The sequence below is a fragment of the Camelus ferus genome, chromosome 7 (assembly GCF_009834535.1).
Source record: "Camelus ferus isolate YT-003-E chromosome 7, BCGSAC_Cfer_1.0, whole genome shotgun sequence".
NCBI lineage: Eukaryota > Metazoa > Chordata > Mammalia > Artiodactyla > Camelidae > Camelus > Camelus ferus.
The window spans coordinates 77,978,010-77,999,907 of NC_045702.1; the positions used below are offsets into that span (position 1 = coordinate 77,978,010).

The following is a 21,898-nucleotide window of genomic DNA, read 5'->3' on the forward strand; positions in this document are numbered from 1 at the left end:
GCTGAGTCACGCAGCCTCTCAGGACGTCAGTTTTCTCATCTGGAGAGGCTATGATCACTAAATCACTATGATCTAAAAGACTAAAATAGACTAAATAGACATAGACTAAAATCACTATGATCCCTAAAAGCAGAAAAGCCTGTGATTCTGTGGGGTCCACCTGTGGTCTGGCCACTGTGCATCAGGGTAAGAACAAGCAAATGACATCATAGGCCTCAGTTCCTGCAAGTCCCCTTGATTTTGCCCCCTCCCTTTATAACAGAATTTGGCTTGGGGGTGGGGAAGAGAGAGCCAGTGATATGACCTTAAGGCAAATCATATCACCATTCTGAGCCTCAGTGTCTTCATCTGGAAATCACAGGGTTGAATAATTGTTTTCTAAGGTCTTCTAACTTGACCTTCTGTGGGACTGTGTGTATAACCCCAGTGCTTCTCAAATGCAATGCAGCCCCTCTTCAAAGACAGTTGAGTGCAGCCGCCTGGCTCCCCTGAGCAACTGCAACTCAGTTCCTCACTGAATAGCCAAAAACTTAATTGCATATTTGAGGCATGAAATAATTTAAACTCACACAATTTCTTTTTTTCTTTTTTTTAATGCTAGATTGAAGAGCCTGAAGGAGTAAAGATTCTTAGATTTTCTAGTCCTATTTTTTATGGCAACGTTGATGGCTTAAAAAAATGTATCAAGTCCACAGTAAGTATTTTATCCCTAGAAATCTGGCTTCTAACCTCCTTTGAGACTTCATTCATTCTACAGGCCCTATACCCTATTCCCTTCGTACAAGACATTAAGAATTAAAATATCCTTGCCCTCAAATAACTTTTTTTTTAAGTTTTATTTGTTTATTTTTGCAGGGAGGTAATTAGGTTTACTTATGTATGTATTTATTTTTCAGAGGTAGGTACTGGGGATTGAACCCAGGACCTTGTGCATGCCAAGCATGCAACCTACCACTTGAGCTATGCCCTCCCCCCAAATAACTTTCAATCTATTTGAGGATAGGAAAAAAACAACAACAACACATATGTTAAAATCCAGGTAGCAATAACTCTGCCACACAAAACCACTAAGAGATGTCTCCAGGCAGAATTTGAGTAAGTTCCAAAAGTAAGATTAAGTAGTGTAGACAGTTAAGTGTTAAGATTTCTTGGAAGGGAGCAGTCCATGTTAGTTGATCAGGCTTTGGGTGGCAGCTGGGCAGAAGGAAGGATGTCAGGTGTCTGGGAACTATGTGGGCTGAGAGGAAAGTCTGGGAACGTGGGCAGGAGTTGGGGTTTGGGTTGGGGGGGGTGTGCCCAGCTGGAATAAAGGGTAAAAACTCTAAGTGGAATACACAAGCAGGAAATCCTGGTTCAAATCCATGCTATACTTTGAAGTTGGGGTTTGCCTCTAGATCACTGTTTTCCTAAGGTTCAGAGGAATGTTCACAGATGCTGCAATAACAAAAGGGCTCTATGATGTCAATGAAGTTTGGAAAACATAGACTTAAAGCTCAAGAGTTTATTTTTTGCTGTTTTTTTTTTAATTGTCTTGGAGTCTTTAATATGCTACTGCTGAGTCTCTGTGTGGGTAGGGTGGCCTGGTAGTGGAGACCTGCATCAGACCTCAGAATTTCTTTTTTGGCAGGATATATTGAAGAATAATGTCACTTGAGAAATAGGCTTTCCAGATAACAGTTGCCACTAATGAGCATTAGGCACCAGAACTTTTAAGTAACTTGATATTTATTTCCAAAGGTTGGATTTGATGCCATTAGAGTGTATAATAAGAGGCTGAAAGCATTGAGGAAAATACAAAAACTCATCAAAAAAGGACAATTAAGAGCAACAAAGGTGAGGTAACATCATTCTTTCCCCTCTTAAATCCTTTACTTTCTCAGATGAGACTAAGGCAGTTAGAGTGTCTAAAATGAAATATACCCGCTTTGGTACTCAGATGCGTACAAGCAGATGACATATGTATGTCAGAGGACAGCTGAGTTGTAGGCAAGAAGGAATAAAACGAAACCAGCAGAGCTCTTTGGAAACACAGGGTGTGATTTTTTTCTTTCCTTACGTGAAATAAACCTTAATTTTACCGAAAGGAACAAAACAAGTGCTAATTCAATGCCAGAAAATTACAACAGAAAGCACTCGTAAGTTCATTAACTTTAGCGCTATTATCTTTTATTCAAACTCTCCTGCCAGTGTATCTCTTGGCTAAGGTCCACAGTCTTCCAGAAATCATGCATGTTCTGGCTCCACCACTCATCCGTTTTTCTTCCTGGAGCACATTAAAATTTGGGCTGAGGTAAACCTCATTCTTGAAGAGTTCATCCCCTCGACGTTTTGCTTACCAAGGAACAGTCTGTAGGATTTTTAAGAAATTTTATTTTATTTTATTTTTTTAAATTGAAGTATAGTCTATTTACAATGTTGTGTTAATTTCTGGTATACAGCATAGTGATTCAGTTTATATATATATATATAAAATATATGAATTATATATATTCCCTTTCATATTCTTTTTTATTCTAGGCTATTACAAGGTATTGAATATAGTTCCCTTTAAGAAATTTTAATTTGTTGAAAGATATCCCAAATCATTGGTAATTAAGTTGGCAATGTTTTCTTTCTTTAGAATGGCATTATAAGTGATGCTGGTACATCCAATAATGCTTTTGAGCCTGATGAAGATATCGAAGATCCAGAAGAACTTGGTATCCCAACCAAGGAAATAGAGATTCAGGTGGATTGGAACTCCGAGCTCCCAGTCAAAGTGAATGTTCCCAAAGTGCCGATCCACAGCCTCGTGCTTGACTGTGGAGCTGTATCTTTCTTGGATGTTGTTGGAGTGAGATCATTGCAAGTGGTAAGGTTCTGGTGTTTTGAATTCTGGTGTTTTTGCATCTGGTGTTTCGATCTGGAGTTTTGGCAACAGTAAAATGGTATGGGTTGCCCAGTCTTGTAGAAAGGGTGACATTGCGTGGGCTCTGTAATTTTTCTAGGGGGCTGCTTTTGCAAAAGAGTATGATATTTTAAAGCACAGGCTGTGAAGACAGACTACCTGGAGTTGAATCCTGGCTCTACCACTTACTAGTAGTGTGACTTTGGGCAAGTTGCTTCATCTGTCTGTACCTCAATTTCTTCATCTGTAATATGGGGATAATGATGGTACTGACTTCATGGGGTTGTTATGAGGATTAAATGAGAATATATTCATATATATATGAATAACAGAAGAATGAAGAGTGTCTGGAACATAGTCATCCGTCAACAAATATTAACATATGTTTTATTTTTCTGAGAATATACAGGACATGGAATGTGAAAAGAAAGAAAAAAGGACAAAATTATATGTTATGTTTTTATTATGTGAACAGCAGCAGAATGAGGTTCATGTTAGGACTGGAAAACTCAGGCAGTATGAAGGTTAGATCAGCAGGAAGCAGGTTGGGCATTTATGACGTCAAAGAGTCGAGGAGCATGCAGGACAGAAACACTCATGATATCAGAAACCAGGTATGCTTGCAAGCTCAAGTTCAATGATTCTTTCAACAAATTGATGTGAAATGCCTCATGTGTGCCAAGCACTCAGCCAGGCGCAAGAAATTAATTACGAAGTCACTACCCTCATGGGACTAAGCAGTCTGGGGGGCAAAGCAAATGTTAAGTAACCTCGCAAATAACAACTGTACTAAGTGCTCCAAAGCAGACTAGCTATAGGGTGTCACCTTGACCAGGAGTGTCAAGTTTAGGTGAAGCTTCAGGTAGGTTCAAGAGGATCAGGCAGAGAAACAGACAGGTTCAAGGTTCCAACAATCAGATGTAATAATCTGAAACTAACCCCGACCTGAGGTTTAGCTTAGCTGGGGCTTCTTGGCTTCCTCTGTAAGGGCAGGAAATGATGCCAGGATGTGGGTGCTAGGCAGGTCAGGTGGAAAAGTGACTATACCTGACAAAAGCGTGCGAGAATATGCTGGTAGGTTCTATTCCAGGTCCCTTAGCAGACCTGGTTATTGGCTCATTTGAGAACGTAGTCTTGTTCGTCCTCGTGCATTTCATTCCAGGCATTGGCTCAAATCCATTTTGTCGGCCAAAGGGTTTAATGAATTACTTTGGGGAAGAGTCATCAAACTTCATGCCAGGATATTTTCCACATCTAACAAATAGTTGCTTTCAGATGCTATAATGACAATTCTGAAAACTCCAAACATACCTGCATAGAGGTCTTGATCTTTCACCCCAAAACCTCAAGTTCTATTGAATTGTCGCCCATAGGTCTGGAGCCTTGATTTTTTTTAATTGAACTTTTTCTTTTGAGATAATTGTAGATCTCCGTGAAGTTGTAACAAACAATACAGAGAGATCCTCTGTACCCTTTACTCAGTTTCTTTCAATGATAACATCTTGCAAAACTATAGTACAAAATTACAGTCAAGATACAAAGGCTCTGGTTTTCAGGTCAGTTTTTACATTTGGAATCTGGTGGCCACATATCCACACCCATATGTCTTTCATTCAAAGATATAAACTAATACTCTTCTTTCTAATCAGCAAGGGCTGCATTAGGAAGCGTTCTGTCCTCCTGTCTCTCTGTCCTTCCACAAATATTTATGACGCATCTCTGCGCTATCCTACTGAGCACTGGATGCTGCCACCTCTTGAGATACGGTCTTTTCACCCCTAACACTATACTGAAAACCACTGTGGTTTTCTAATAATGAGCTTTCCTCAAACTCCTGATTAACCATGAAAGTGTTGGAAGTTTCTCCTGAGCAAGTAACTGAATGCTACTGAATTATGGGCAGATAAAGTTACTCACTGTTGCAAATTCTCCTTTTTAAATTTTTAGATTGTCAAAGAATTCCAAAGAATTGATGTAAATGTGTACTTTGCATCACTTCAAGGTAAATGCATATATGTACATATCTATCTATAAGACTTTCCCCTAAGCCCTTTCTCCTACCTTGGAATGTAAGTACATGATGTCCAAAGGCCTTTTTTCCCCAAAACTTTTTTTATTGTGGTAAAAGATGTATAATATAAAATTCGCCATTTTAGTCAAGTTCAAGTGTACAATTAGGTACATTCACACTGCTGTACAATCATCACAACTATGTATTTTTTTTTTTTTTACTATTTTATGCTGTTTGTTTTTGTCCACGTCTTTGAGATCTAGTGTGTATTTTACATTTACTGAACATTTTTTTGGTTGTTGTTGCTATTGTTGATTTTGTATTTATTTATTTTACTGGAGGTACTGGGGACTGCGCCCAGGACCTCGTGCATGCCAAGCATGCACTCAGCCACTGAGCTATACCCACATCCTCCAGTTTTTAATTTTTTTTCTTTTCTTTTTTTATTGGAGTATAGTTGATTTACAATATTATATTGTTTTCAGGTGCACATCATAGTGATTTACTATTTTAGCAGACTATACTCCATTATAGGTTATTACAAGATGATGGCTATAATTCCCTGTGCTATATACTATGTCCTTCTTGCTTGCCTATTATTTACATAGTAGTTTGTATCTATTTATCTCATACCCCAAATTTGTCCCCCCCTGCCCTTTTGGTAACCACAAGCTTTTTTTTTCTATATCTGTGGGTTTGTTTCTGTTCTGCATATATATTCATTTGTATTTTTAAAAAAGGTTACACATATAAGTAATTTCATACAGTATTTGTCTTTCTCTGACTTACTTCACTAAGCATAATATTCCCTAGGTCCTCCAACATTGCTGCAATTGGCAGAATTTTAGTTTTTAATGGCTGAGTAATATTCCATTATATATGTGGAATATTATAAATATACATACACACACCCCACATCTTAATCTAGTCTTCTGTTGATGGACATTTGGTTGCTTCCATGTCTTAGCTACTATAAGTAATATGGGACCTAATTAAACTTAAAAGCTTTTGCACAGCAAAGGAAACCACCAACAAAATGAACAGACAACCTATGGACTGGGAGAAAATATTTGCAAATGATGTGATTGACAAGGGGTTAATATCCAAAATATACAAACAGCTCATACAACTCAATATCGAAAAACCCAAACAACCCAATCAAAAAATGGGCAGAAGATCTGAAAAAACATTTTTCTGAAGAAGACATACAGATGGCCAACAGGCACATGAAAAGATGCTCAACTTTGCTAATTATTAGAGAAATGCAAATCAAAACAACAAGATATCACCTCACACCTGTCAGAATGGCCATCATTAAAAAGTCTACAAATAATAAATGCTGGGGAGGGTGTGGAGAAAAGGGCACCCTTGTACACTGTTGGTGAGAATATAAATTGGTGCGGCCACTGTGGAAAAGAGTATGGAGGTTTCTCAAAAAACTAAGAATAGAGTTACCATATGATCCAGCAATTTCACTCCTGGGTATATATCTGGAAAAAAACGAAAACTCTAATTTGAAAAGTTACATGCTCTCCAATGTTCATCACATCTGTTTTCAAAAATTTCATCGCCACAAACAGAAACTCTACCCATGAGGCAATCACTTGGAAAGCCTTTTTGAACCTAGAAAGATTATATCCAATTTGTACCACAGAGCTGGTAAGGCATGGAAACCTCTGTCCTGACAGCAGTGCAGGATCCATGGGGAGAATTACCATGCAGAGATCAGAGACAGAGATGACAGACCCCTTAGAACTAGAGGAACTTCCAGGTATGAGTCTGTGTCTATGTGCAAGTGTTCATGTGTAGGAAAATACTAGAGTTTAGGCTGAGTTTTCTAGAAGAATAGAGATAAAGATTCTTGCATAAGTGATTTATTGAGATACACTCTGGAAAATTCAGGAAGGAGCAAGGGGAGTAGGATAGGACAGGGAACGAAGACAAAGACATGGTTTCAGAATTTACCTTAGCCCAAGTCCATGGGAGCACACAGCAGGAAAAGCACCAGATGGTCACCCCTCCTCGAGGTCAGGGCGCTGGCCCTTGTACCTCCGTATCAGTCAGTCAGTGGCTGCAGGCCACCCCAAGGGGGTGGTATAACCCCCCAGATCCTGAAAGAAAGTTCTCTAGAAAAGGGCACAGCTGTGAACCATCAGCAGCCAGACCCAGGGCAGCTGGAGAATGAGTCCCCGGCAGAGGGGATGTGGCTGGGGAAACGAGGCCGTCTCCTACAGCCAGTTAGGGTATAGCCATTCCATAGGCTACTGGAAAAGAAACTCTGTTTAGAGCAGGCTCACATTTTGGAAATGAGAAAAAAACAAAACAAAAAACTAAAAAGAGGAGGAACCACAACTTACTATTGGTTGGCATTACAAAAATGTCTTTTCTTAGAGACTAAACATTCTTTCTTTTGAAGATCATGTGATAGAAAAGCTGGAGAAATGTGGCTTCTTTAATGACAACATTAGGAAGGACATATTCTTTCTGACCGTCCATGATGCTGTCCTCCATCTACAGAGCCAGGTTAAATCCCAAGAGGTTCAAGATTCCATCTTAGAAACAGTAAGCATTCGACCTTTCTATGTATGTGTCTTTCCTAAACTATAATGCTTTCTGTAAATGGCAAAAATTCCACAAATCTAGGTTTGAATCCCAGGCTACTGGGATTTCAAGCCATCTACTTGACTTCTTATAGCCTCAGTTTTCTCATCAGTAAAATGGGAGTAAAAACATGCACCTTTGCTGGGGAGCGACAAAGACTAAATATGACAGTTTATAGGAAAGTAACTGGTAGTACCTAGTATGTATTAATTCTCCAACGTGTGAGTTTACTAATAAAAGTGGGCATTAGCTATAGTGACTTGAGAATATAGGCACTGAATCTTGGATCTTCTGTAATTCATATATAAACTGCATTTTAAATTCTCAGCAGTCTGGAAACTCTCAATTATAAATGTCTCTAAATAGGATCCATTAGGTGTAAGTGACCTTTGAAAAACCAAAAAAAAAAAAAAAAAAAAAAAAAAAATTAAAAGCCATCGATCAGCCCAGAATTAACCGTTCCCCACAAAACAAAATAGACCGCGATTTCCCACAGGCCTCCGTATTTTGTCGTTTCTCCTGTAAAACAGCCAGGAGAGTTGAGTATTCTGGTGTGGGTCACTGGGCTGGGCCTACTGCCTGGTACAAGAGCCTCATCTCACCATGAATTTGAGAAACTAAAACAAATACTTTATAAAAATAACAACAATAATTATTATTCCAGTGACACAGCCTACTGTAGTTTAAATTGCTTTCCTTTTTTTTTTTCTTTCCTCCAAGTAGGATAAGTAGAGTCTTACTGTAGTTGGGAAGTTAATATTTGAAGTAAAACTAATTTAGAAAACAATAATACATTCTTCTTAGCTATTTTTAGTGAAGAGATTGTTCTGCTTAATGCTATTGGAAAAAATACTAGTCCTAAATACCAAAATGTGGATCTTAAATACAAAAACAAAAATAAAACTACACGCAAGATGCTCAGCTTTGAAAACTCATAAACTTTTTTTTAATCTAACTTAAAATTCTCTAACCCGTTTATAACAACAGCAAAGCAGGATCATATAAAGAGAACTGGGTTATTTATTTGCTTTTTTTGGGGTAGGAGTAACTAGGGATTTTTTTTTTTAATGGAGGTACTGGGTGTTGAACCCAGGACCTCGTGTATGCTAGGCATGCACTCTGCCACTGAGCTATGAGCTCCCTCACTGCTTATTTATTTGTGAGATGAAAAGTAGCTAAGAAGCATTTTGAAATGTCACTCTTGCCTTGATACACATTTAGAGTTGCTCCGGGGATATCCTTTACACATAGGACAAAGTCCAGGTTGCTGCTGGTTTTACAAACTACTGTTAAACAACAGCAGAACTTTCCCAAACAACCTACTTGGTCCATACATGTTGGTTTCCATCTCCAATAAAATTAAGCCCCACCCAATTCAACCTGAGACTGTTTATTGTCATCAGTCACGAACCCTTCCCCGGGCATTCACTGCATCCTCAGTGCTGTACTGAGTGCTGTTAGCTTAGCCATTGAAAGAAAAACACCACTGACTGCTGACTCGTTTAGGCAGACGGGGTGACTCATTAAGAGGCATGCACTTCAGAGGTTGGGGAAGAGAGCTGCAAGGGAGGTTCAACAATGGAGAGCGATACCAGTTCACACCTGATGTGAAGAAATGATAAGGGGAAAATTCTAAGTGGGAAATAGAAAAGGACAAGAGAGCTGAAAGGACTTTGAAGTACAGATTGCAGATGAGAGGCACCAGCAAAACATTCTTAGTACCAAGTGAGTTGACTCTATTATACTTCCAATAAATACTCTCTGTGTTCTGTCAAGATCACCCTCATCCAGGACTGTAAAGATCCTCTTGAGTTAATGGAAGCAGAGCTGATTGAAGAAGAACTTGATGTCCAAGATGAGGTATGATCATTATTTTCTTTCAAAGAAAATACTTTGGATTAAATAGAATAATACATGTAGTGACTATGTCTGATAAAAACTACTCAGGGAAAATAATTGTTAAAAAAATTCTAAGAGGATGGCTTCATTGAATGGGGAAAATAGAAAACAAGAATTCTCCTTTGAAGATATTAAGTACCTGGGGGGACCTTTTGCCCCAGGCATACAGGTGTGATCAGTATCTAGAAGCAGCCAACACGCTGGTCCTGACTTTATACAGACGCCTCACATACTTTCTCTTCCAGAGACCTAAGGTCCGTGGGATAGGAGAAAGGTGAATAGTGGGAATTTTTAACCCAGGAGTTTCTTAAGCTTCAGAAACAGTACGTGAGGAACAGGAAACCTCATGACCTTTCTTTATCTGACTAATAATGGCTTAAAAAAGAGACTCTCACAATTTCCAGGCTGATTCTGTGTATTTCTGATGTTCTTGGGGCTTCAGACTATTCCTAGGAAACCTGAATGAAACTTCCAGTATCTGAGTGAACTTTGTGGCTCCATCATTCAGTGAAATGGGACCAAAAAAGAAGAGCATAGAATTTTAAAGTTGAAAGAAGTCTTAGAAGTCAAATAGTCCCATACCCTGGGCCATGCTGAAATCTCTCCCACCTCATCCCTAAGGTTATTACCTCAGCCTTTGTGTGAACATTTCCAGATATTGGCAACAAGTAGCTTTTCAAGGGAGTTTGTTACACAATTGAAAGTCTCCAAGTGTTCATTGTGCTTGCAAATTAGACTCAGTCTTTCTCCAATGACCACCCAGTGGACTGAGACCCTTTGTGTTGCCTTCTCTGAACAGCCCTTAAATATCTGAGAGGAGCTCTCATGTCTCCAGCAGACTCCACCGCACGCGAGACTCCTCCAGTTCTTCACCGTTCCTCATAGACATGAAATTTGTCAATCCATCCCCGGTCAAGAAGGGGACACAAAACCTCACACAGGGTCAACCATGACCTACCTTGATCTCATCAAGATGCTGCCATTACTGCGACTTAAAAACAGGTTTATTTTCATAATAACTACATCAGAATCTCTGCTTCTATTGAGCAGGGGTCAACAAAAGACTTGGGCATTTTCACATGAACTATGGTCTAGCTGGGCTCCCCCATTTATATTTATGTGATTGGCTTTGACCCTAATGCAGAACTACAAATTCTCCTGCTAGATTACAGCTTATTGGTTCCACTTTATTGGCATTATTTTGAATTCTGAATCTATCATCCAGCATATTAAATATACACCCTACGGGTGCCATATGCAAATTTGGATAGGCAGGCCTTCTCTGACTTATTCTACTTCCTGATAAAAATGTTGAAAAGAATAACATTCAAACTGCAATGATAAAATCAGGCAGCGAGGATGATAGGCAGAGAAGATTTTTATGGGAGAAATATACTACTGGAGGTTTTGCATTTAGTCCATCAGCTTACTGAGCCCAGAAATGTCATTATTGAGCTGGGAAGTCCTTCCAGATTCAGTAGCTTATGACTGAGGATACAGGGCCAGCTTAGCTGAGTAAAAACTCATACATCAAAATTGGAATTTAAGAAGTTGCCACACTATAAAAGTATTTTTGATGCTGCATAAAATCATGATTCAGGTAGGGTTCCTGTACATAGGGACGCAGTATGGCAGAGTGGTTTTAATGGTATGGGCTTTAGAACCAGACAGATTTGAGTGCTTCTGCAACGTACTGGCTAGGTAGCCCAGGGCAAATTACTTACCCTGTCTTCACTTTAGTTTTTCATGTTTTTCACAGAGTTATGAAAATTAATAGGTGCATGTATAGTAATAAAATGGTGTCTTGTACATAATATAATTGTTCAAGAAATAGTAATTATTGCTTTTAAAATACATCCAGTTAAAGTATGATGAGGTACAAAATGAAGTTTTTACCCTTCTTTTATTGTGATGTTGTACACCTAAGATGAGTATATGTAAGCAACCAACAGTACAAAAACATAGTTGCAAAAAAAGTAAGGTAGACTTAAAGAGAATTCATTTGCATCAAGGCTGTTTCCCCTTGGCTTTCACAGGCTATGCGAAGACTTGCTTCCTGAAACTGGGCTCAGGAGGTCATGCTAAGCCAGGACTGGAAGGCAAAAGTTACCTACCACGTAATTCTATGCAAATATTTTCTGCATTGACTATTTTCTTTGAACTTGAAGCACTCATTCGTTTTCTGTTCTATTTTTTTAAACTCTTGGATTTTTCTTTTTAACCTCTCAACCATTGAAAGAGAAGCGCTAAGTTTGTTTCGAGGCTTTATTTATAATATGAGTAGCTTACTTCTAAAATGTGCAAAATGGTGAGGAGAATTTAGCAATGTCCAGGACCTGCTGATGTTCTGCTGCTGTTCCCCACCACGGACTTGCCAACAGTGTTCGCGTCGGTGCGCGTGTACCTCCCTGCAGCTGGGGCAAGAGTCGCCCAACAGCCTCTGTGGACAGGTGAGTCAGGAGTGATTATCCTACAGAAAATTCTATTTCTGACTGACCTTGAGACCCATGAGCTGCACTGATCACAGTGTAAGGTCACGATGAATAAATGCTGAACTATAATTACTAATGTACTTATCAATACATGCCTTTAAAAATCCCTCTTGGTAAGTACAAAAATAAATTTTTTAATGCGTATTTGGTTAGTGCTTAATAATGAGGTATTACTATATATGTTACCAGATATGTAACCAGAATTCAGAATAAAGGAAATGGTTCACTTAAAAGCTACAGAACTGGGCTGATAACATTTTAGAAATATTGACTCAGAGAAGTGAAGTGATAAGATTACTGTAGTTTACAGAAACCATTTTTCAATATGATAATAGTCAAGGATCACAAGTGTCAATGAAAAATCAAGTAACAATCAAGCTAAGAAAAAAAGAAAAGAGAATTTTATTTCAGCCAAATTGAGGCTTATAACCTGGGAAATAGATTCTGAGAAGCTCTGAGAACTGCTCCATTAATCAGGAGTTAGAGATGCAGTTTCATACATTTTTTGGAGACAAATTATTTATGTACCATATTGACAGATTAGCATTGTATGCAGTTTATCAAAAACCATCTGTTAGTGAGTTATGCATATACAGAACAAGCCTTTGGTAAATGTGACCCCCTGTATGACATGAAAAAGAAATATTAACCACAGAATTACAATGCTGGCATCTGAAGAAAAGGGACGAACTATTCTCAAAGATTGATTTCATCCTCTTGCTTTGAGGATGTCTGATTAATACATTATGTAGATGAATAGTGCACACCGGGATAGGCCGACCACAAAGGGGGAATGTCATTTGTCTTTCTTTCTGTCTTAGTTTGATTGTCCTGCCATAGAAAATTTATGATTTTTCCCCATCACTAGTAAGATCAACTAAAATATATGACAGACTATCTTTAGTTCAAAAATGCAGTTTGCTTTATCTTAGTTTATAGAAATTGTCATTACATAGAGATATATTTAAGCATGGTCTATTTAAAATCTAACACAAGAATTGTTATTTGGAACAAAAATCAGTTTTGATATGTTTATGACTGGTGATTGAAACAAGTTTATATTTTTCTATAAAATTTTAGCAGGATGTGAAGTGATCTTTAACTGATTCTAACTACCTTTCAAAAAAAAAAATCTAAAAAGCAAACTGCCTATATTGGTTAAGATAAAACATTCTAAATGAACTCAGTATCAAAGGAAAAAACTTAGTTTGGAATATACACATTGAAAATATGTAAGTTTAAAAAAAATCCGTATGTTAGGCCAGAAAATATTTTTTACTTGATCATTTCTGAGTGCCAACAATTTTCAGGCATTGAATATGATGACAATGTATACGGCTTTGGTCCTCTGGACTGGTCTCATATATTTCACACTAGAGAGAACGAAGTTGTACTTTTCTAGAGAAAAATACTCAGGTCCCCAACTAAGACAATGTCTTAACTTGACTGAGAACTACATTGTACCTTTGGCAGATGTGTGAAATTCCCAAATGTGTTTGGCTGTCCAAAGACAGCATGTCTTATCTCTGTTTTTCTTCTTAAACACAATCAGAAATAAGGTCTCCGTCTACTTCTGGAGGAGTATCATTAGTGATCATATCAAACTGGTTGACTAAGAGAATCTCATCGTCCTCTCCATTCCCCTTCCCATACTACATATTGGAATTGCAGGAAGTCGTAATGGGCTGTGGTGTTCTAACAGTCTTTCATGCTCATGGGTTACAATGTCTTTAATTGATGTGGAACAGACTTCTCCCCCTGTTGGGTACAGCGTAACCAGGATTATAACACTATCTCATTTTCACAGTTATACCTGCTTACAAGGGCGACAAATCATATCTCTAAAGAGTGAACATAATAGTCTTGCAGAAAATGGATGAATACCTCTGTTCAATAGAGGAAATATGCACTGCTCATTTTTTTTTTAATTAGTTGAAGGAAATACCAAAGTTACATTTCAAAGGCTAGAGTTTTGTAAAATCTTGGGTCTGTCTGTGGCTACGTAAGACCACAGTCTATTTGACTTGTTTCCCAAGCACACTCTAGAAATACTATCTCTTCCATGTATCTTGTGAATAGTAAACATACTTTTAATTCTGTTTGTCAATGAAAATTTTACTTGAAATTAAAGCTTTTGTTATATTTTTAACCTGTAGAATATGATTCCAGTATTGTATATGAATTTCAATAACAAGTGGAAAAAGTCAAATCATGTACATTTGGAAATATTTGTGCATATTTTTTGAGATGTAGTGTTGCCTTTTAAACTACTCTGATGTGTCCTTTCTGAACAAAACTATTAAATATAGTAAAAATGCTAAATTTTAAGTGTGCCACTACTTTTTCTTAATTGGCATATAGTTGATTTATGATATTATATTAGTTTCAACATAGTGATTCAAATTTTTTATACATTATACTTCATTTAAAGTTATTGTAAAATATTGGCTATATTCCCTGTGTTGTACAACAGATCCTTGTAGCTTATTTTATACATAGTAGTTTGTACCTCTTATTTCCCTACCCCTATCTTACTCCTCCTCCTTTCTCTCTCCCCACTGGTAACCACTAGTTTGTTCAATATATCTGTGTGTCTGTTTCTATTTTGTTATATTCATTTGTTTATTTTTTTAGATTCCATGTATAAGTGGTAACATACAGTTTTTGTCTTTCTCTGGCTTATTTCACTAAGTATAATACCCTCCTGGTCCATCCATGTTATTGCAAATGGCAAAATTTCATTATTTTTTATGACTGAATAGTATTCTATTGGAAATTTATGTGTGTGTGTGTATGTTGTATATATGTATATGTATACACAACACATCTTTATCCATTCATATATTGATGGACACTTAGGTTGCTTCCACATGTTGGCTATTGTAAATAAAGCTGCTGTGAACATTGGGGCGCATGTATCTTTTCAAATTAGTGTTTTTGTTTTCTTTTTTGGATATATATCCAGCAGTGGATTTGCTGGATCATATGGTAGTTCTATTTTTAGTTTTCTGAGGAACCTCCATACTGTTTTCCACATGGCTGCATCAATTTATATTCCAACAGTGTATAAGGGCTCTTTTTTTCTCCACATCCTCACCAACATTTGTTAACTTTTTGATGACAGCCATTCTGGCAGGTGTGAGTTAATATCTCGTGGTTTTGATTTGCATTCCTCTGATGATCGACGACACTGGGCATCTTTTCATGTGTCTGCTGGCCATCTGGATGACTTCTTTAGAAAAATGTCTATTCAGGTCTTCTGCCCATTTTTTGACTGGGTGGTTTGTTTTTTTGATACTGAGTTGTATGAGTTGTTTATATATTTTGAACACTAACCCTTTATCGGTCATATCATTGCAAATACATTCTCCCATTCAGTAGGTTTTCATTTTGTCAGTGGTCTCCTGTGCTGTGCAGTGTGTCAGTACTCGGTAATCAGTCATCATTTTGATGTATTCTTTATAGCTCTACTTTCATCTGTTTGTGTGTGATTTCTTTTTGTAAAGACTTAATGTCCCCAGTACCTCTATTAAAAATAAATAAAAACCTAATTACCTCTTCCCCCACCAAAAAAAAAAAAAAAAAAAAAGACTTAATGCAATAAATGATGGTACAAATATCTAAGTTCAATCTTGTAATTCTTACCCAAATATTTCCAGCTTATTTTTTACTTCATTATTTTAAGCAAAATTTTCTCTCTGGTGTGACATACACATAAAAATGTTACAAAGTGTAGCATACCGCATGAAGAATTTTCACAAAACAAGCACACCAGTATAGCTAGCACCCATATCAATAAGCAAAACATAACTAGCACCCAGTTTTTTCTACTATATGCCTAGCCCTCTGCATTTCCATACATATTTTAGAAGAGCCTCTCAATTTCTAGCAATCATAATTCTTAGTGTATTTTCTAGAATTAGCAAAAATTTTCATCAGGGACCAATGACACTCAACTTAAAAATTAAATGAAATAATACATGTTGAAACCTACAAAAATTAATCATGGTTATATCTTACTAGATGATATAAAATACAAAAGCAACATGATTTTTATCTTTGTGTGGTTTTTTAAATTAGAAATGTAAATTTCAACTTGTCTGCCTCATGAACTTTCAGGGGGGGACTCCTGAGTTGAAGTCAAGTTGTGTCTTCTTGGAACTGAGATGTGTCCAGGCACTGACACTGATGGGCCAGGCTAAATAGAAGTCTGTGTAATGACTGAGAAGCCTCCTGGGCTAGAGATACTCATTCTAAAGCAAGAAGGAGCAGACTTAAAGAGCTGACCCAGTAACAAGGCTGAGTTGTTGGTGGACGGGGTGATTGGGGGTAATACCGTGCCTGTCATTCTGGAGTATGTTCTAAGCCAGATCTCACGTTTGGGTCCTATGAAGAAATGAAGCTGTAAAAATATAATCCAAAAAAGCTGCTTTACCAAGATCCCTATAAAAGGATGGGGCACATGCAATACTCTTGGCAACCATTATAACAATATAATTCCAAAGACAAAGACAAAGGAAGGCATTCTGCCCTAGTCTCCAGGCACACCTAGAGCTCTGGAGATACCTCAGGTCTTAACGATGGTCCCCTGAAAGAGTGCATGGAGGACAGCAGTCCTTGGTAGAACGGACTTGCTCATGAACACGTCAGGCACTTACTGGAACTTCCAGAAATATTTGGGGCTTAGACCTGTGTGAACAGATGAGATGAGAGTCAGTAAATCAGGGCTTGTTTCCATTTGCATCCAGCTGGGTTCCTAAAGGAAGTTTGGTTTCATTTAGAATAGGAAGCATTTATCATGCAAACAATATAACAAAAGCCACATGAACTTGAATCATATGAACTTCAGTTCCACAGAAAAGCCACATAAAGACAAATAGCGAGAAAGAATGGGAGAGAAAAATAAAAATGATGAGGGAGGAAGGAAAGGAAGATAAAAAGGAAAAAGATTAAAGAGCCACTGATGAAGAAAATGGCGCCAGAGAAGGTAGGTAAATAAGAAAGGGGGAATTAGAAAAGAAAAAAGAAAGGGTGAATTAATTGAAGAAAGAGAAAAAAGGAAGGCTAAAATGAAGGAGAGAAGAGACAGGAAATCAGGGAAAAGCAGAAAGGAATGATGAGGGAGAGAATCTGGTAGTAGAAAAAGAAAATTCAAACAGGGGATTGGTTGCAATACAATCATATCATTTGAGAACTCAAGAGTATTTAGCAACGCTCCCTCTCCCACACATCACACCATTTCCTGAATTCTAGGTCCCCCCACTTGGTCCTATTTTTTTCCTCCATAATAGTTACCACCTTCTAGTATGCTCTATAACCCACCCAGGACTGCTTATTTTCTCTCCCTGCCTCCTCCCTTGTGCTAAAACAGAAGCTCCACCAGGGAAGGGATCTTTGTTTTATTCCTGGACAGATTCCAAGCTCTAGAAGAGTGAGGAGTACCAGGAGCACAGCAGATGACTGGTACTGTTGGAAAACTGAATTCAGCTGCAGTGATGCTGAGTAAAGGCAGCATGGTTTGAGGACGGCAGTCACCTGAGTAAACAAGACATCCAGTTTCCTGGGCCTTCGGCCCCCTTCCTATGGCCTACCACAACTCACCTGCCCGTCTGCCTGCTCTCCCTGCAGGTCTCCAGAAAAGCAGCTGGGGATTCACCTGGATGCTCACAGAGCTCCAAGGAGCTGAAGGCCCTTCTAGACTCTGCACTCATTTTGCATCTGCTAAGGTAGCCCACTTCATCCCTTTTTTCAGGAACATCTTTAAGTCTAGACACAGAGGAACTGTTTTTGCATAAGATCTAGCTTAAAGGCCAGTCCCAATGCACTGTTTTAGATCAAGTGCTTCAGTATTCTGAGTCCCTCCCCATTACGCTTAAAAAAGAAAAAAAAAAAAAAACACTTTTACTTTGAAATGATTATAGATTCACAGCAATCTGTATGGCACAGCTCCCACGCACCCTTCACCCAGCCTCCCCCAGTGTTAACATCGTGCATAACTACAGTATAGTATAAAACCCTGGAAACTGGCATTGGTATACACCATAGGGCTTATTCACAAGTCACCATGCATGTGCGAAGCTCTATGCAATTTTATCCCAAGTATAGCTTTACGTAAACACCACCACGATCAAGATGCACAGCTGTGCCATCAGCACAAGACTCCTCCCGAGGGCCCTTTTAAAAAAGCCCGCCACGTGCAGATACACCTTTCCACGTCACACCACTCCCAGACTCCCTGTGACCGACAAGGACATTCTGAGTTGCAGAAGCACCTCTGATACTACACTTCCTGAGGCCAGGATAGGCTGACTGCCTAATATGCCAGTTTAGACTTTGTCTGCAATTTTCTCCAGTTTCACTCATGACTATCCCAGTCATGGAGGAGTTCTAGGCCGCACAGGAGGAGGATCTAAAGGTCACCCTCTGAATGTAAAAGAAAGATACAAGTCCTTGACCAACCAGAGCTACAAGGTGGTGGAGACGCTTCAGGATGGAGACCACATAGGGTTCTTGTCCTAGTCAGTTCAGACTGCTGTAACAAATTGCTATAGGTCGAACGGCTTAAACAACAAACATTTCTATTTACTTCTCATAGTTCTGGAGGGTAAAGGTCTGAGACCAGTGTGCCAGCATAGGCAGGTTCTTGGGGAATGCCCTCTTCTGGTTTACAGAGGGCGCTCAGAGGGTGTCCTCACCCAGCTAGCTCTCTACCTGCAAGGCACTCATCCCATCGTGAGGGCTCCACTACCTCCCCAAGACCCCGTCTCCAAATACCATCACTTTGGGACTATGGTTTCAACATGTAAGTTTGGGGGAGGGATACAGTTAGTTCACTGAAGCTCTCTGCAAGGCACCTGTGAGCTAGGGGACACGACTACACACTGAGGATGGGTCCTGCTCTCTGTGTGTTGATCAGAGCAGGCAACCCTACCCCTTTCAGGTGAATTCACTTCCTAGCTCATCACTTTGTGATTTCAGGATCCTTTAACTCATTCCTCCAAGCCTGTATCATATACGGGCATCCTGCTATACCCTGGCACAGAAGTATTCAGGTGAAGAGAGGTCTGGACCATTGGAACACACTTGTGTGCCCACGACCTTTCTCCGGTAAGCTCCCAATAAAGTGGGTAAGGGAAGGCAGTGGTGGGAAACGAGGTTGGGTGGTAGACTGGGGCCAGATTACGAGAGACCTTGTATGTTACATTAAGGAGCTTGGATTTTATCCTCTACTCTGGTAAGAGATAAAGGCAAAATGGCTGGGTTACATTACCTAGCTAATCCAATCAGCTGACTTGGATACCTAGAAATAAATTCAGGAGAAATTAAAGTAGAGATGAATGCAGCTTTTGTTGTTTGGTTTCCAAGGACAGGGAAACAGATGAAAGATTAGCTTTTGTGACTTAGAAATAAAAACCTTGTTCCATGGATGTAATTTTTATTTCCCCAGTTTACCCCTTTAAGACAATACTAGTATTCTGTTATCTATCTGAGACATTACTTTTATGATTAGGAAAGTATGTGCTGTGTTAAAACACTGAAGGCAGAAGCAGATACTGATTCAAGTTTGTGGCATTAATGTTCCATCACAGACACGTTATACTGTTTCTTATGCGGGAGCTGCTGTCTTTTCTGGTTTTACTTGCTGGTTAAAAAAACAAAGGAACTTCTGGTGCCTAAAACAAAGGACGAAGTGATTGCTTAATATTTCTGTTTAAACTAGTTATTAAATGTCTGTGACAAAATACAAGGTCTGGCACACAAGCATTCTGTGCTTGCTGTCACCTCCTCCCAAAGGACCGAAGGCTTCTACCCTGTGGGGGTGAGGCCCGCTCTGCTCTCCGCACCGGGTGGCAGAGACGCAGCCAGCAGACACGCAGTGTGACAAGGCTCAGGATAAAATCTATACTCGGGGGTAGAAACCACACAGAGGCCAGATTTACCTGCTTAAATAGCTGGGACCTATTTCTTTTTTTAGTTTCACCTGTCTTTTTTTTTTTTTTTTTTTTCTTTTTTAATCAGGGCACATGCTTCTCCATCAGTTCCTTATTGAAGTGCCTCTTCAGTGACAGGCAGGGAACTAGAGGCTGGGGCTACAGTAAGTGGTAAACAAAATAAGAGACCATCTCTATTCTCAGGTGACAGAGTCTAATGTGGGAGATGGTTGATCAGCAGGTAAACATCCCAATAAAGATACGCTGACTGCTTGTGGTGGGGGCTTGAAGGCGACAAACAGAGGGCCTTGCGTCATGGAGAATGACACAGACCTGGGGGGAAACTGTCCAAGCTGGGGACAGCAGAGGGAAGAGCCCTGAGGCAGGAACAATCTCAGCTGAGAAGCAGTCATTTGGGACTGAAAGATCAGCAGGACTGAGGAGGCTGCCAACGCAGGGTCCTAAATACTCAAGGCTTTGTAACCAGAAGGCACTGAAAGGCCTTAAACTAGGGGAGATACGGCCAGTTTTGTGTTTTTGTAAGATTACTCTGGGAGATGTACAGACTTGTTTGTTTTCACATGTGGAGAGCATCTCTCAAGGAATCACACAGGCTCTGGTCATGTCGGTTGCCTACAGGAAGAGGAGCTGGGAGATGGCTGGGGGCAAGGGCGGGAGGAAGAAGGCCTCCTGGAGACCCTTTATTCACATCTGATTTTGAGGGTATTGTCGGTATTTTAATACTGGACGCAGGAACAGGAAGAAAGCTATTGCAGACGTCCAGGACAAATCGGAGACATACTGACAAAAACCTGGTGATCAGACTGTGGGAGTGAGGGACGAGGGAGGAATGAAGATGATTTCTGTTTTTGGATCTAGGATTAAGCAACTAAGTAGATGATAACTGAAACTGGAGAGAGCTGAAGAGGATCAGCTTGGGGACACTGGCAGCTCCAGTTTCTAGTTAGAAGAGGCTTGGGGGGTGGCTATCTAGTTGGAAGTAGAGGCTAGAAGAGATCTGTTTTAAATACTGACTTTGCAGAGCATTTCTGTCAGCCAGGGCATGTTGGATTATATGTGGTAACCGAAGATACACGCACATGGACACACCTGAGAACTAAAAAAAGAGCAAAAACCTCAGTGACTTACACAACAAAGGTCTTTTTTTGTTTGTTTTTCCCTTCTTGCTCAACATTTGCTGCATGTTCAAGTGACTCCCTGGGCAATTTTTTCCCACATAATGGCTCAGCATTCTAGGCTGCTTTGATTTTAGGCATCTATGTCTTGATAAATGATAAAACCTTGTAATAAAGAAGGGAAAAAAAGACAACAAGGAGAATTGTGCACCTAATCTTAAATATGTCCACCCAGAAGCAATACGTATAATTTTCACTTACATATCAGTGGCCAAGGTAAGAGCTACAGCCAAGTCTACCTTCAAGGAAGTGGATAAATAAAATCCTCTTATATAAATAAATATGATGTCTAGGAGAGGAAGGAGAGTTCACAGTACTGGTGCGCTCTAGCAATGCTTACTACACGTAAGAACGAAAACACTTCGAGTCTGTATCAGGAGAGTGAGGGTGGAGGTTACAAGGAGAGGTGGAACCTGGGCCATCGGTGAGCACCCACCACCCTCCACGTCTGCCACGCCCTATTCAGTGCTGTGTTTTGTGTGTGGAGAAGACTCAAGAATCCCAATTTTGGACACATTAAATTCAAGATGCCTCTATCCAAGCAGACATGTCAAATAAGCAGCTAAATCAGGTCAGAGGACAGGTCTGGGCTGGAGATATAATTTGGGAGATTAAGAACTATAGTTGGATATGAGAGTATGAAGTCCACGCGAGTGGTCCGGGCTGATGTGCTTGGGCGAAAGACTGTCTAAGGAAGATGTAAAGAGGATAGTTGGACAGAACCCTGCTGACGAAGAAATGAAAGGGGAGACTGAGAAGAATCAGAGAGGAAGGCAGAGAATCAGGAGTGACACTGTGAAAAGTAAGGGGGAAAAGCTTTAAAAGGTATGTGCATTTCTGCTGTTATCAAAGCAAACTCCTCCATGTGTGTGGTGAAGTCC

At 39.4% G+C, this 21,898-nt stretch overlaps 1 protein-coding gene across 6 annotated transcripts in view; it reads left to right on the plus strand.

Moving 5' to 3' along the window:
• Window positions 1-14,212, plus strand: part of SLC26A4 (solute carrier family 26 member 4) — a 49,113-nt gene extending 34,901 nt beyond the window's left edge. For all 6 annotated transcript variants that reach the window (XM_032484229.1, XM_032484228.1, XM_032484224.1 and 3 more), the window contains exons 15-21: window positions 602-694; window positions 1,738-1,833; window positions 2,621-2,851; window positions 4,835-4,889; window positions 7,315-7,460; window positions 9,276-9,359; window positions 11,435-14,212. In XM_032484229.1, the coding sequence (XP_032340120.1) occupies window positions 602-694; window positions 1,738-1,833; window positions 2,621-2,851; window positions 4,835-4,889; window positions 7,315-7,460; window positions 9,276-9,359; window positions 11,435-11,458 (729 nt within the window). In that variant the 3' untranslated portion in view covers window positions 11,459-14,212. The remainder of the gene's footprint in view (window positions 1-601; window positions 695-1,737; window positions 1,834-2,620; window positions 2,852-4,834; window positions 4,890-7,314; window positions 7,461-9,275; window positions 9,360-11,434) is intronic.
• Window positions 14,213-21,898: the final 7,686 nt, after the last annotated feature.